The sequence below is a fragment of the Spodoptera frugiperda genome, chromosome 20 (genome assembly GCF_023101765.2).
Source record: "Spodoptera frugiperda isolate SF20-4 chromosome 20, AGI-APGP_CSIRO_Sfru_2.0, whole genome shotgun sequence".
Lineage (NCBI taxonomy): Eukaryota > Metazoa > Arthropoda > Insecta > Lepidoptera > Noctuidae > Spodoptera > Spodoptera frugiperda.
The window spans coordinates 10,484,619-10,499,236 of record NC_064231.1 but is presented as its reverse complement, the minus strand read 5'-3'; the positions used below and the strand labels follow the sequence as shown (position 1 = coordinate 10,499,236).

At 36.2% G+C, this 14,618-nt stretch overlaps 1 protein-coding gene across 11 annotated transcripts in view; it reads right to left on the bottom strand.

The window, feature by feature from the left end:
- Nucleotides 1-314: 314 nt before the first annotated feature.
- The window catches only part of LOC118261954 (uncharacterized), a 51,227-nt gene continuing 36,923 nt past the window's right edge, over nt 315-14,618 (bottom strand). For 3 of the 11 annotated variants that reach the window (XM_035573019.2, XM_035573020.2, XM_035573018.2), the window contains 11 exons: nt 13,429-13,724; nt 13,153-13,182; nt 12,878-13,079; nt 6,674-6,812; nt 4,457-4,573; nt 3,999-4,247; nt 3,276-3,380; nt 2,598-2,822; nt 2,305-2,464; nt 2,089-2,225; nt 315-1,854 (listed from right to left, as the gene is read on the bottom strand). In XM_035573019.2, coding sequence (XP_035428912.1) covers nt 1,714-1,854; nt 2,089-2,225; nt 2,305-2,464; nt 2,598-2,822; nt 3,276-3,380; nt 3,999-4,247; nt 4,457-4,573; nt 6,674-6,812; nt 12,878-13,079; nt 13,153-13,182; nt 13,429-13,438 — 1,515 coding nt within the window. In that variant the 5' untranslated portion in view covers nt 13,439-13,724 and the 3' untranslated portion in view covers nt 315-1,713. Of the gene's footprint in view, nt 1,855-2,071; nt 2,226-2,304; nt 2,465-2,597; nt 2,823-3,275; nt 3,381-3,998; nt 4,248-4,456; nt 4,574-6,673; nt 6,813-12,877; nt 13,095-13,152; nt 13,183-13,428; nt 13,725-14,618 lie in introns of all 11 variants that reach the window. The other 8 variants (XM_035573026.2, XM_035573021.2, XM_035573025.2 and 5 more) reach the window with 8 other exon arrangements.

The window sequence follows — 14,618 nt, the reverse complement described above, 5'->3', positions numbered from 1 at the left end:
ACTATATTCCACGTACATTTTACCTCAAAATATTTCTTCTTTTATAAGGGAATATTTTTATCTCGCTACCCGCATTATGTTTACTCGTACTTACTTCACTCGAGTTCAGATATCGAAGTTAAATTGCTTTTCTACTTATGTTTGATTGATTTTCCATTATTATGGAAATTAGTTAGGATGTGAGCATATTCCCCTAACTAATTTCCATAATTTCGAGTGATATAATTCAAGTTTCATACTACAATATGTAGATTTAGGTACTTGTGCATACTATGGTTAAGGCATAGAGGGAAAGACACAGAGTAAGAAATAAATTAAAACATTTAATAAATCACTTTATTTTTAATAATTTATATTCTTTTTATTATAATTTGAAGAACACAATTTTATATTTTCTGTTAGTTTATATATCTTTTATTTTACAACATAGTTACTTACTTTACAACCATCATTAATACATCAATTTAAAATTAATATAACCTAATATTAATAAAATTGTATATTATTATAAATTGTAAACGGGACGACTTTATTTACGACTCATTTATTTATTTATTTCATTTTATATTCTGTGCATTTTAAACACACCTAAAGAAAATTGATTTGAAATACATTAATGATTAAATTTTCTACGAAGAATATTTTCCACCATATTAGATGACATTACATAAATTAATAATTAAAATTTGTTGGTGTATTTACAAGTATTATTTTGAGTAAATTCAATTATGTACAAAATTATTCAAACTTTTCGAACATAAATTAACTATAAATGTCAGAAGTCCCGTTGAAAAAATTGATAAATCTTAACATCTATCTCACATAATTTTCATAAGGGTGTTCATACATTGGGTTGGCACATATATTTTAATCCAAAAACATATAACAATGCATATATAAATCTAAATACAAAATAAACGGTAAAAATTCAATACTTGTGTCTTAAGTAAATTATTGGTATAAAATAAAATACAAAAAAATATTCAGTCTTTAAACAGATGTTTCACTGTTGGCCACGTTTTAACTACGAAATTAGTTTGACATTTGTTTTATGAAAATACCCAATGATAAAATTAGTAATACTCTTACTAATCTACAGTTTGTTTTGTTTTATATTTTACACGTACCTATCTACTTGGTGTTCCTTTTGATGAGATTCACGCAAACTACGTCTTCACAAAAATATGTATTTTATTTATATTTTTATTTCATTTGTGTCGGGGTCACTACTACTGAATTATCATCCGAAAGTGCCATTTAATACATTTGTTCTAACACCTTTTGATTTTAGAATTTAGCTTTCTATTATAACTTACAGAATAAGAATTGAAATTACACAATGTACAATTCAAAACTATATTTATCTTTGTAAATTATATTTACCACATACAACAATCTACTAAGTTTAAAATTATCTTAGATATAATTTTGTAATATTCATAAATACCCTTTCTATACATCAATAAGTTTAGAGCATGACGACTACTGAGACAGACACACCTCAACACATGTATGTACAACTGGATGACGCTACTGTTCTTACGAATATTTACAACGTGATCGTGTACCGGACGACTACGGCGGCCACATGTAGGATATGTCGGACAAACGGGCGCCGGGCGACGGCGGCGGCGGCGCGCGCGGCATGTACGGCGAGTGCGGCAGGTGCGGCACGTAGGGGCCGGGCGAGGCGGCCGGCGAGCCCCGCGCGCCTCAGATCGCGGGCAGCAGCGGGCTCGGCGAGCGCGCCACCCGCCGCACGCTGCCGCTCCACGCCTCCCCCATCATATCCTCGTCTCCCTGCACACGCGCACTCGACATACTCTCAGCGTCACACTCCTCAACTTCCCAACTCTGAGAGCGAGATGTTTCATTCGTTTTACTATGAGTAGGGCAGCTAGGACTAGGACGCCACTACCACGGAAGAGGAAACTATGCGACAGAAAGTTTCTCATCCTCGTCATGCAATCGGCTCGCAGGCAATCTTAGTCTACGACTCGCGGGATCTAGGGAGTTGACGTGCGGGATTGTGCGAGTGAGTTAAACCACGTATTACGGTGTCAACACTTACATATAAGAAGTAATTACCATCATCGTGTGAGGCGCAGGCGCGGAGTGCGCCGGCGCCGGGGGGGCGGGAGGAGCCATCGGCGGTGGGGGCGCGGGAGGAGGCTCTGGAGACACGGCCGCAGGTGAAAATGATGCTGGGGCTAGTGGTGATTGGGCTATGGAGAAAATGTTAGGTATACTCCTGACCGCCCCGAACATGGCTATCAACCAGTCTATCATATTAAGCGTACATACCAGCAGCAGTCAGAGCCAACACAAACTGACTCCAGTGCACGCAACAACCGCAGCACAGCTGTAAAGCCGCTCTCCGTAAAGCTCGATGTAAAGCCATGAACAGCAGGGGATTAACCGCCGCGTGGACATATGAGATATGTAGCGTGATTTGGAAATACATCTGAAACAATGGGCATTGGATTATATTGGAAAACGGTTTTTAATCTGAGATTTATACCAATAATATTGTGCCTTTATTTATTTAAAGTAAGTATAACATTACAGTCATTAAACCGAAGCGTTGTTTATCTTACTTCATAAGCTATGTGCGATGTGAGAGCCGGGTGATGCAGCAGAGTGATCAGAAACAGTGGACCCCAGAATAGCACGTATGCGGCAGTGATGACGAGGAACATTCGTACTCGACGGACACCTTCACGTTCCACTCGTGCCAGGTAACCCCGCAGTCTGCGACCACCTCCCAGGGGGAGATTGTTACTGCCCGTTGGGCGACCATCCGAAAGAGTACCGTCCACAGTCTGTGAGGAAATAAACTCTATTAGAACAAATCTGATCAGCACGCGAAACATTTTACGCTATCAGCGGGGATTTGTAAACTAAATATTTAAAAATCAAAGAAAGAACCAATTTTAGAATAAAGAAATAAGTATAATAGCCAATTTGTAACAAATCACTGACACTTGACAAGTCTATCTATCAAGCTGTTAATATTTTGTTCGAAAGAATTGCATATTTAAAGAGAAAATGCTTTTATTATAAACGTACATGTATAAATAGACTATAATTTTAATAAAGAAGAGTAATAATTTATTAAAAGAGTAGAAAGATATATACATACATATAATATTGTATAGGTAGGTATTTGATAAAGGCGAAGAGCGGTTAAGGGATAGAATACACATACACATAGTAGCTGAAAGTACAAAGACTAAGATGTACAGGATGAGACAAGCATGCATCACACTCCTTACCCTGGGTCCGACGCTGTTGGGCAGGTTATCCATCCGCCTGTTGTCACCTGCCATGCTGACAAGCGTGGTCACTAAACCAGCTACCCGTACTGCTTCTACGTTAGCCTGCATGCGATAAGATTTAAATTTATCGAATACTTAAATCTGAACCGCACTTTGGCAACGGCAAGCATTGAGTATGGTTTGTTGTTTAGAATTTATTTGGACGATGCACTTCTAAATGCGAACGTCCATATCGAGTGGGGCGAATTCCGAAAATTTAAATCTTATTTGCGGTACACCGCATGGAATATTGGCAAGGTACCAACAAAAATTCCTATACCGGCCAACGTAAGACGACTATGCACAATATTGTATAGCGACTTGGAATAATGCGGATGACTTCGTGAGTTTCAACGAGTTCTGGAGCGCTAGTTCTGCCGCTCTCGCAACTGTGAACTGCATTACATACACTACGGAACTGGTTACATGTCATTCAAAACAACTGCTATAGCTAATACCATTTCTCACAAAGCCGTGGATGACATGTATGTTCTCAAATTACCTCGAAATTGAATGATGATCATGGAGAAGTCTGTTCAGTGAGTATGGGAGATGATGCAAACAATGTAAACAAAGCATTACTGTTTATTATTACTTCACGAGAAACTAACCTCTCCATGCCATCTGTTATAGGGTCTCGGGAGTATTCGTCGGGTGTAGTGTGATTAATGATATACAAACCTTAGTGAGATCTCGGTGGAGCTTTTTCAAGTGGAAAAGTGTCAATCCAATGCAGACAGCGTTAACGCCTATCCAAAGAGCGTTAAGCACGTAATGCCTGAAGGGTCCTCGCACTAAGGGACACGAGGGAGCCGGCCCGTAAGACCCGTAAGAGCCTGCACTGGCAGCCAAAGCCCCAGATAAGAACGTGGGCCCGAGATTTATCGTTATCGATGCGAACCAGATCATGAATGTGCCGAAAAGGACGCACTGCAACAAAATATTCACATTATTTTAAACTTATTTTAAGTCACAAAATCTTTTAAATGAGTCCAGTATTGTATTGTGGAAATCTCTAAATTGCTGAAATTGAGGAAATAAAAGAGGGTTTTTACCCCTCACAATACCGACATTTCCTCTGCGGGCGAATTAAAGTTACGCTGGCGGTCGTAAGGCAAACGACTAGATCATAATTTTACCTGTGGGCTGTCCATCAGTAATGGTGCCGATAAATCAGCTTGCTCCTCCTCATTTTCGGGGAAAATTGGACTGTCGTTGAGAACTGTCGTAAGCATGTTCACTGTAGACACTGTCACCTAGAAAGTTTTTAAAATTAGTGACGTGTAAAACATTAGGATTTTTCTTTTGGAGACCTACGGTGAAATAGGTTTTTTTTAAATCCCTGACGGTTAAAATATAATTTGCTAACAGCAAACAGCTAAATAATCTTTTAGAATTGACTAAATTTTGTTCTTAAATTAATTTTGCTCTTTACCATTCACTAGAATAAACAAATCCAATCAATCAGTTCGGTTAAAGTACTCGTATCTATCAAAGTCCCTATTTCTAATTTATATTCCAAAAAGTAATTCTACCATTCCGAACCCTATCTGCGTCATAACGCTAGGATTCCAGACACATTTGTCTGCAAACATCCCAACAACTATTCAGAACTGACGAGATACTATCAAAATTAAGCATCGAAGATTATTCTTGCCTTTTCTCGTCCGTCTCAACTGAACTTAAGTGCCGATAAATCACTTTTATGTGCCAACTGCCTCCAGTTTCAAACAATCCTACTTTTGTCAGCGAAGATCTGTTACTTTTTGCATTCTATTGATGTTCGTTCTGTGTTTGATGACACTTAAGTTCAGGCTCGTTTTGAATATAAAAAAGGGTCTTTGGTTTTAATAACTTTTGTTTGGAATTGACATTAAATTATAAGTATATTCTGTATTTCCACTTTGCATAAGGTTGTGTTTGCGTTAAACCAACTTCTATTATTGAGTGTTTTTAAAAACCATTTATCAGATAACACTTTTTCTGTAAGGGTTTAGGAGATATCAGTTCTTCTCATTTAAGACTATCTCTTTTTATTAAAAGGAAAACCTACAGATTTCCATTTGGCATCATAGCTATATTTGCATGAAACTATTTCTGTCTCCCTTAAAATGATAGGCAAATTCCCAAAAAGCCAATTTATACTGATAGCCTATTCAACGATACTTGTATTTAGGTCCTCGAACAATCATAAAAAGGTTATGGGTCAATGAACATTGGATGGCTCATATAAGTTAATGGGGCCATATGGCCGACTGGTCAAGTTATAGACCATTAATCGAGATAATCATTTGCAAACATTTCCACAAATGCTACTCTCCAAGCGAATTGGGTACTTCTATATTTGGACGTCCACATACATAATTGACTCTAATGGACTTTCATTCCGAATGTTTATTATGGACATAAATGTGTCCAAAAAGTTTTTCCTGGGTCTGGTTGTCTGCACTGTATCTATTTAAAGCAGTACTAATTTTGATACAATATATTCAGATACATTTCAGTTGATTAATTACCACTAAGCTGTAGAACAAAACACATGCATAAACAACGTTCATGTATGCTAACAAATATGTATTTCCCTTTATATTCCACGTATTACCTGATAGTTATTGTATTTGTCTCCTATAGATTCCAATAAAAAATATAAACTCTTTCCTCTAACAAGTTTACTTCCAAAATACTAGCTACACCACACACGTAGTGCTAACTCCGCACTTTTCCAATAAATGTGGATTGAGCATTTTTGTGCAGTATTTTTAAAAAATGCTGACTGACCGTGACACGGATTTAGATGACTAAAAAAATTCCGATACTGACTGTACGGTTTTTAATTTTGAGAGAGGATTTTTATTGTGTTGACTCAGCCCTATTTTCTGTGTTCAGTGGTTTCCCTTCATTCGGTTCGACATGTTAGAATTGCACGTCGTACGGGCGAACGAAGTGTGTCATGGAAGTGGGTAAAAAAATACAGGCAAACTACAGGCAAAGATTTATAATATAGTCTGATTTTTATTTTTCAATGTGAATATTATTTTTGAAAACAAAGTCTGTATCAAAGCAAAAACTTAGTGGTTGAAAACTCTATTTCTAACTTAATTTCAGATTCAGAATTTATCTTTGAAATTGATTACTGTACAAAGTAACATCTCGAAGTGATGTACTGACTACGAAAATAGCACTATGCTCAATCTTAATCAAATACACAAAGATATAAATAATGAACTAAACATATTTGCAATCACTGAGTCTCTGACTTTTTAAAGCTATAAAAGAATTTCCCATGTGCAATACCGATTCTGATCTAAAAGTTCTGAATAAATATTCTTAAGTAATAAATACAAATATCAACTTACCAGGAGCAAAAACGCGGTTTCCACCAGCGAACATTTGTATACTGGCTGGCACCGGAACACAGCAATGCCGAGAGGTAGCAAGATGGCCGCCCGAGCGAGGTCCACAATCGCTTGGTGGAACAGCAGACCATGAGACCATCTAGAAACATGCACAGGTTAGCAAGATAAAAAGGCTGATCCTGAATGTCATTGAAGCCTTCCTCCAAATGCTGATCCACCTTTTCCAGCGTAGGGCGTCAGATAGTAAGGTAACCAACAAGACCTCCAACCAGACACCTTTTCGGTGGAAATCTTCTTTATGATGAAATGTTAATGTACTGATGACTTAAAAATACGGATTTTAAGAAGACGATGATTATGAAGCAAAATTTGTCTTGCAAGGTCTTGATCTGAACAGAGCCATGATATGCAACTGGAGTCAGGTTCAAGATTTGATATTTTGGCCGTGTAATGTACCTATAGCTTGGTTGGTTTTGAAATAGTAACATGATGGTTTTGTTAGCTTGTAAAAAGTGTGTGTGTGTGTGTGTGTGTGTGTGTACTATAAAATCTACTTCTGTTTTCTTGTTTAGAAATGTTAACAAGGATAATGAATAAAATATATAAATAGGGAAAATCCTGTTAATTTTATTACGTCGGATCCCTGTAACAACATTTTTCTCTGGATTCCCTTATCTTTTCTACGAGATTGACACAGTACGTAATTTAAATTCCGAGTTACGGGAATTACAGCGATTCTGCCCGGCAATATTTCATAGCTGAAGCAACAAACATACTTTCAGAAATAAGCAAAGAAAATTCTACTTTATTCTTACGTAAATTAAGTGGTAAATAGCATCAGGTAATCTTCGGAGTCTTCTTAAAATTGTTCATGTATGAAGCGCAGTGGGACCACCCATTATGCTTGTTACTAGAGTACTCAATGCTTTATTTATATTGAGGACGATTAGTATCAATTTACTCAGTATGAGTCTGTCATTACTCTCTTTGTAAGCCGGAGATTTCTATAGCAAATTACTTTTATTGAGATTATATGATAGAGTGATTCATTTCAAATTATAGATAATATAGCTATATCACAAGGAAAATTACGTACCTATGTACCAACGTAACAAATTGTGTATGTTACTACACACTGTATTATATACACATTTCATCGACATATATTGTGATAATACTTATTATTGTTATAACTTTATTGAATTGTCAATCAATTTACTGTCAATTATTTGAAAAACAGATAAAACTCAGAATTTGTCAAAACCCAAACCCAATAAAACCCTTAGATTACTTTGAACAAGCAATTATATATAAAAAACTAGCAAACCCGGCGAACTCTGTTTCGCCACCAAAGATTTTCCCTGGTTTCCTGCTTTTCTCTTGAATTTTTTAAGAATTTTCTTTGCTGTAAACCTCGCGCAGCTCGAGACCTTTCCAATAAATGTAAAACTGTGGAAATCGGTTCATGCAACATCATCAACATCATTCAGGAAATCCCGACTTATTTTTATATTATAGATAACTAAGTACAAGTACTTTATCTGTACAATCCAACTACCTACGTATATAACACAGCATTCCTACTTCTCAAAAAGCGGTCCCTAGAGCACCAAAAGAACATAATAATTCATGCTGTCAAAGTAACAGGTATAAATTTCCAATAAGTGATTTATCAATCATCAGAAAGTGTCACGCACTTAGAGTGTCCCAGAGGGCGTGCTTGGGGAGACATTGCTTCGAATCACAGACGTAAATAATACATCAGGTGATCCGTTGGGCCATTTTGAGAAACTTCGGGGAGGAGTTTTTATTTATTTAAAGTTCCTCGGGAACCTTTCTCTAGTTTTATCTTGTGTTTTTTTTGGTAAGCAGGGATTTCAACACTGACAGACACCTAAAAAGGACCCAAAAATCAAAAGTATGTATTTTTTAATTTTTGTGCTAGATACAATGTTGTACACCTTTGTAATATGTAACCACCAATTATTTTAATTAACATTGTCGAAATATTTCTGACAACTATCAACACCCAATTAAAACTTTACACTATGTAATTTTATCAAATACAATTCATGATAAATACAAAGTCAAAGCTCTCTACAAAATAAAATCGCAAAATGATAATTACATTACTAAATACCTTAACTTCTTTTGTATACCTTGAGATATTTTAGAGGAGATGCTAACTTCATTTTATTATTATCAAGAACTCATACTCTAATTATAATTATAAAACCTATCATTATCTTATGATAATATATTTATATATCATCCCTTTTACATGCTGACTTCTAACAAAACAAAACTAAAAATAAACAAATAATGTCTTTACAATACTCGCATCATCAAATAATACCAACTCTTACTAAAGATCCACACAAGTTACACCAAACATTGGTCTAATCGGGACGTGCCTTGAGGTGCAGCCTCCGTGGCTTACAACACCAGAATAGAACAGCCAAAAATACTTTTTACATTTATAACGTGTCAATCGTCTTGAACTAGGTTACCAGACTAGACATAGAAAAGCCATTTAGGATTCTAATAATAAAACGTTAAGGTGCAATTTAGTTGTCTGGTCATGGCAGAGTAGAATACATGTATTGATCACCTTTCTTACTCTTGCTGTGGGTGGTGTAAGGGACTGAACTTTTAACAAAGACCGGGCAACAGCGCTCTCTGAACCCGAACCTTTGAAACTACAGTCTCCAGTCTGCTTACCACCCAGGAGATTATGACAAATCCATTTATGTACAGGAGTTAATTAACTTGAAAATATATTCTTAATAAGATGACTTTCGCTAAATGCATACTTAAGTATGATTGCAATAAAATAGATGGGTATCTTAATGAAACCTAAATCCTTTCGTAATAGCTCTAAGCTAATCTAAGTTTAAAATAAATGTAAGACACAAGATACAAATCATCTAATGTAAAAACAGTCTAACCGAGACCGAGATTTCTATTTTAAAATAATATTTCACAATTTTTTTTTTTGTTGCAAGAATAAATGTCTTGTTGCATTTTTAAAACCACATTATTATAGTAAACAGATGTTCTTATGCGTTAAAGAGCTGACTGCTTAGTACAAGTTGATTTTAATAATAATAACTAGCATTGTCAAGTTAAAGAGAACACTTTTAAAGTTACAAACAAAAAAATTCTTAATTGCATGTAAACAGGAAAACACAAGGAGAATGACAAATGCTGTCTAATTACCGTCCTACTCGTCAGTAACGTCCCTGCTATATGGGACGGGACGTAAAGTGCATGTTATAAATTAAACAACAGACATGATGGTATGTTATGTAGAGACTGCTGTTAGTCTTAACAGTTTGGGAGACCATGACTCGGTACGAATGGGCCGGCTTGACTTAAATGATATCACGGCCTCACTGAAAACCAACGTGAAACAACCCTTGTGTTGGGTTTCGTCGTGTCAGTGAAGCTACCAGAGGCCCAATTACCCAATATCCCTAATTTCCGAATCCCTTACAATTCTAACCCCCAAAAAGCCGGCAACGCACTTGTAACGCCTCTGGTATGTCGGGTATCCAAAGGCGGCGCCGATTGCTTACCATCAGGTACCCGAGGGCTCGTTACCGACTTATCCCATAAAATAACTTATGTTCCGAGTTCCATGTATAGCAACAGAGGTTGAAATCATTTTCATGCACAGGGCACAATTCCAGACTCTGTGCTATTGCTGAGAATTCTCAATTACAACTTCAGTAAATTATAATTACACTTTTACATTAATATACACTTCTTGAAATTAATTATTAACAGCCGAAATGTTTTAATTAATTCGTTTCATAATTTCCGAATAATTGGTGCTTTAATAATGAATTTACAAATTGAAATTGCATTGAGTAAATAGTTTTGGGAAAATACTTTCGCATTGTTATTTGTGTTGTTTTCCGAGAACCATCACTGATTGTGGGGGTCTTGGATTCGTGATTACTATGGGAGAGCATCGTTAGAAATTAATGAGACGAATGAAATGTCCAGATTTCCAATTTTCTTTTAACATTACACACATATAATATCCCTCATACTATAAAACGTCCATGACAAATAAAACGTTGATAATAATGCACTATTTTCCTGTTTATTTTTCCTACATTGTTAAAGGAAAGAACATCTTAAGTTCTCGAAATTAACACTCAGCTTATGCGATCAAATATTTTCGCAAAAGACACCTTGAATCCGATTCAAATAGATCCCATCTTATCGAATTACTACTGGTAGTGAGTCGGTAATTTGATTTCACAGCAAATTGAGAGCCCTCTGGTGTAAATCATATTTTCTGAGGGCTTTATCTTTTAGCTAGAGGATAATGGTACTCGAAGAAAATTGGGTAACAGAGACGAATTACAATAGAAGATGTGCTCTTACTAAATGGTTTCTACTCGTACTAACATCATTCGATTGTGGTTTTGCTGACTTTCACTGGATCTGTTATTCTAACCTTTTCATTATATTGGAGTTCTTTTTGGTAGCGTATACTGTAATAACATTTGCTATTAATACCGTCTATACGAGTGGAAAAATATCGTTCGGGTGAGTGTGAGCGTGGAGTGAACGTGTTATAATATGCAGTTGTGCCTACATATATATATTACCTTCGGTGTCCCTTTTCGGACTGAGGAGGATAGTAGGAAAATGTGGTTTAAAATTACTTTAATAAAAATAAATGTAGTGCATTTATAAAATCATAATTATTATTGTATTTGAGTTTTTATAACGAAAATATAGGTACGGTATGTGCACAAAACTAAATAAGGCTGGCTATTTCTTCGGTCAAAAGATAAGCATTGCCATACAACGTGGCAATGCGGCCAGTCTTCTGGGAACGTTCCCCAATGACAGCGATGCGGACGAGTACTTCGACGCCTAACCACACCTAACCACGCCTATTGCCTTTATTTTAGTTTTAAGTTAGTTTTTATTCCTTATTTTTTTGGTATTTTTAAGTTGTAAATAATGTGTTAGTTTAGATTAATAATTATTCCTAGCTACTTAATTCTATGAAGTAATTGTAATTAAGAAATAAATAAACATTCTATGTAATTTTCAAAAAACTAAATATCAATTTGAGTTTTATTCAAGTAAAACAGTCACGTGTAGTGTCCATTAAAATACCTTCCAAAATATTAAAAGAAATAGTATCAAGATATTTCAAGTCAAACAAATATTTTTTCGAACCTAATGAGCAAAAACTTTTCAAAAGAAGTCCTTTATACACAGTTCGTTTCCTAAAAAACGTGCTCATTCATGTAATAAGGCTCGTCTGAAGAGAAAAGGCCAGATATTATCTAATTACGTGCGTCTACGAACCTTCCAATTTCGTCAACTCGAAAGTTATTTTGAACGGCTCAAGTTGAAATTGGATTAAATTGTAAGCGCCTATACACTTATTAGATTAACGCCATATAAAATGCATATTCAGTAGTCCACGTAAGTAGTAGTTTCCTATTCCGTGTTATCGAATACAGAGGGTTTAGTACGAGTTTGTTTTACGTTTAACCAGACCGAAACAAAAGCGTGTTCGGCGCTGTGATTGGTCAGTTCATTCGTGCCGGCCAATCAGAGCGCCGAACGCGCTCTCGTTTCGTTTTTGTTCAACGTAAAGCAAACTCGTACTAAGGGTACAGACGTGCCCAATCTGTGGCGCCGATCGCTGCTTCGCCAATACCATGATAGTAACGTGTTCGATGTTATGTGGCGAATAACATTAACGTTATCGTTACAATAACGTCTTCGACTGTCGCATAACACATGTTACGCCACTGCAAATGAAACCACAGCCTCGTAAAATAAGCAACATTTGAATAATGATAAACATTTATTTTTTCCTTTTTCTCATTCTTCGTATCGGAATGGCCTCTGAAATTTATAGCCCTTATTTCTTGCAAAGTATTACGACTTGATTTATGTGTGTTTTTTCTCCACAATATTTGATAATATTGTTGTTGGACACTTTGGATATTCACAATGTAGTCGGCGATAGTGATTTATGACTTATGTTCTGTATTTTAATTAAAATATTCAGGTATTCGTGAAATACCTGTAAAAGTATTTTATTTGAATAACTTACCATATAGTCCTACTATGTGTTGAGCGTGAAAATACATCTCCCATCCACAAACAATATGTGTCTCATGTTTATAATTCAATAAGGTCAACTTTTGCATAACTCACCTTCGCAATTGCTTTTTGCTGAGTATTACCGCCATCAATGCTAAATTAGCAGACATTCCTAGACTGGAGAGTGCTAGTAGGGCGGCAGCGCTCGCAGCGCCACCTGGCGGGCAGTGCCGCGTGTTATTGACCACTGAAGAATTAGTAGCCCCTGCTGAACCGAAGCGAAGGTTCGCTCCGATCATGGCCACGGCGGACCCTGCTTGAGGAATGACCCCTATGAGAAAATTACGAAAACAATTTCAACAAGAACATAGAAATAGGCGTATAGTTACCTATTGTTATTTTGCTATTAGTTTCTTGATCTGAAAGACGAAATTAAAAACATCAAGTCAACATTGCAAATAACAGTAAAAAGTAAACAAGACAAGTATAATCGATGCCAGTCGATTTATTTCGAAATCAACGACAAAGATTATTCGAAAAAATAAAATTATTAATTTCGAAATTTTTGTTTTTTTCGATAATGAGACATAAGAAGCCAATTACTATTCCAATCATTCCACAACATTTAAGACAACATTTACGTATCACAACATCCATAGAATTACCTGCTGACATTTTGGCGTTTGGACGTCCGCTCTTAATGAAACTTTACTATCGAATGCAATGAATCACTGTGACAGCCAATCAGAACGCCCCCCGCCCCCCCACCGGCCCATTGCATTTTTGCACCAATAACGTTGCTACTCACTAACATTACAATCAGACTTAAGTCCTTCGTTTATTACACTGTATCGTTTGTCTCACGGATTTAACACTGGTTTGATGTCCCAACTGATTGCCGGCTTTCGTTGATTCTACTTTTGCGCACTTTTGTACAGTCCCACTAACTTGTTTTTTAAATCTGTGGAAAGAAAATCAGTTATAATTTACAGAAAACAAACAAACAAACAATAGAAAAGCTTATATCTATATATTCAGCTACGAAACTAACTATACAAATTACTGCTAGTAATAAATTCAGCACAACAAAACATCTGAATTGCCAAGATTAATGATGCAGATAGGATTGTAAAGTCTAATTTAGCAGTACAAACTCGGCTCAGGATAAGGCTTAGTACTGCATATCAAGCAAACTCCATGTTTATGCAATCAAATCAATAGCTGGCTATGGAAAGTGGTACAACGCGTGTCAGAATTTAAGCCGACGACATGTCAAACGCTGCACTAATGAATAGTTCACAGGGAAATTACGGATAGTACAGCAAACAAAACCAGAAATTTCACTCAGGATAGCATTTAATCAGAACAATCGAAGCAAATCTATACCGTATTGCTAAAGTGATAGCGTTTATTTTGGAAAGCGTAGTGGGTGAGCCTTCTGATGCGCATCTGTGATGTAAGACTCATCGAGTGTCTATTATAATTGAGTTGCAGTCACTACTCAATCCCTTTACGTAGTGCGTCCAGTCAACCTCTGCTTCCCTAGTAACTCGGTTGAACAATATAGTGATAGATTACATCAGTGGTTTGTACGACAATTTAGACAGATTGTAGTCACTTGGTTCACTACACATTCTTAATTGACCGAGAGACAGAAGTGAAAACTAAATTACATAATACAGTGAAGAGTTCACTTGTTTTATTGTTTAAAGCTAGATTGTCTCTTGGTAGATTTTCTGTGGAACTGCTAGGTGGACAAAGACAATAGTTTTACATTTCAGTTGCAGGTCAATTCTTGAGACACAAAGAACAATATAAAATTGTAAAGCGTTTGAAGCCGTTTCGTTTCTTTTGT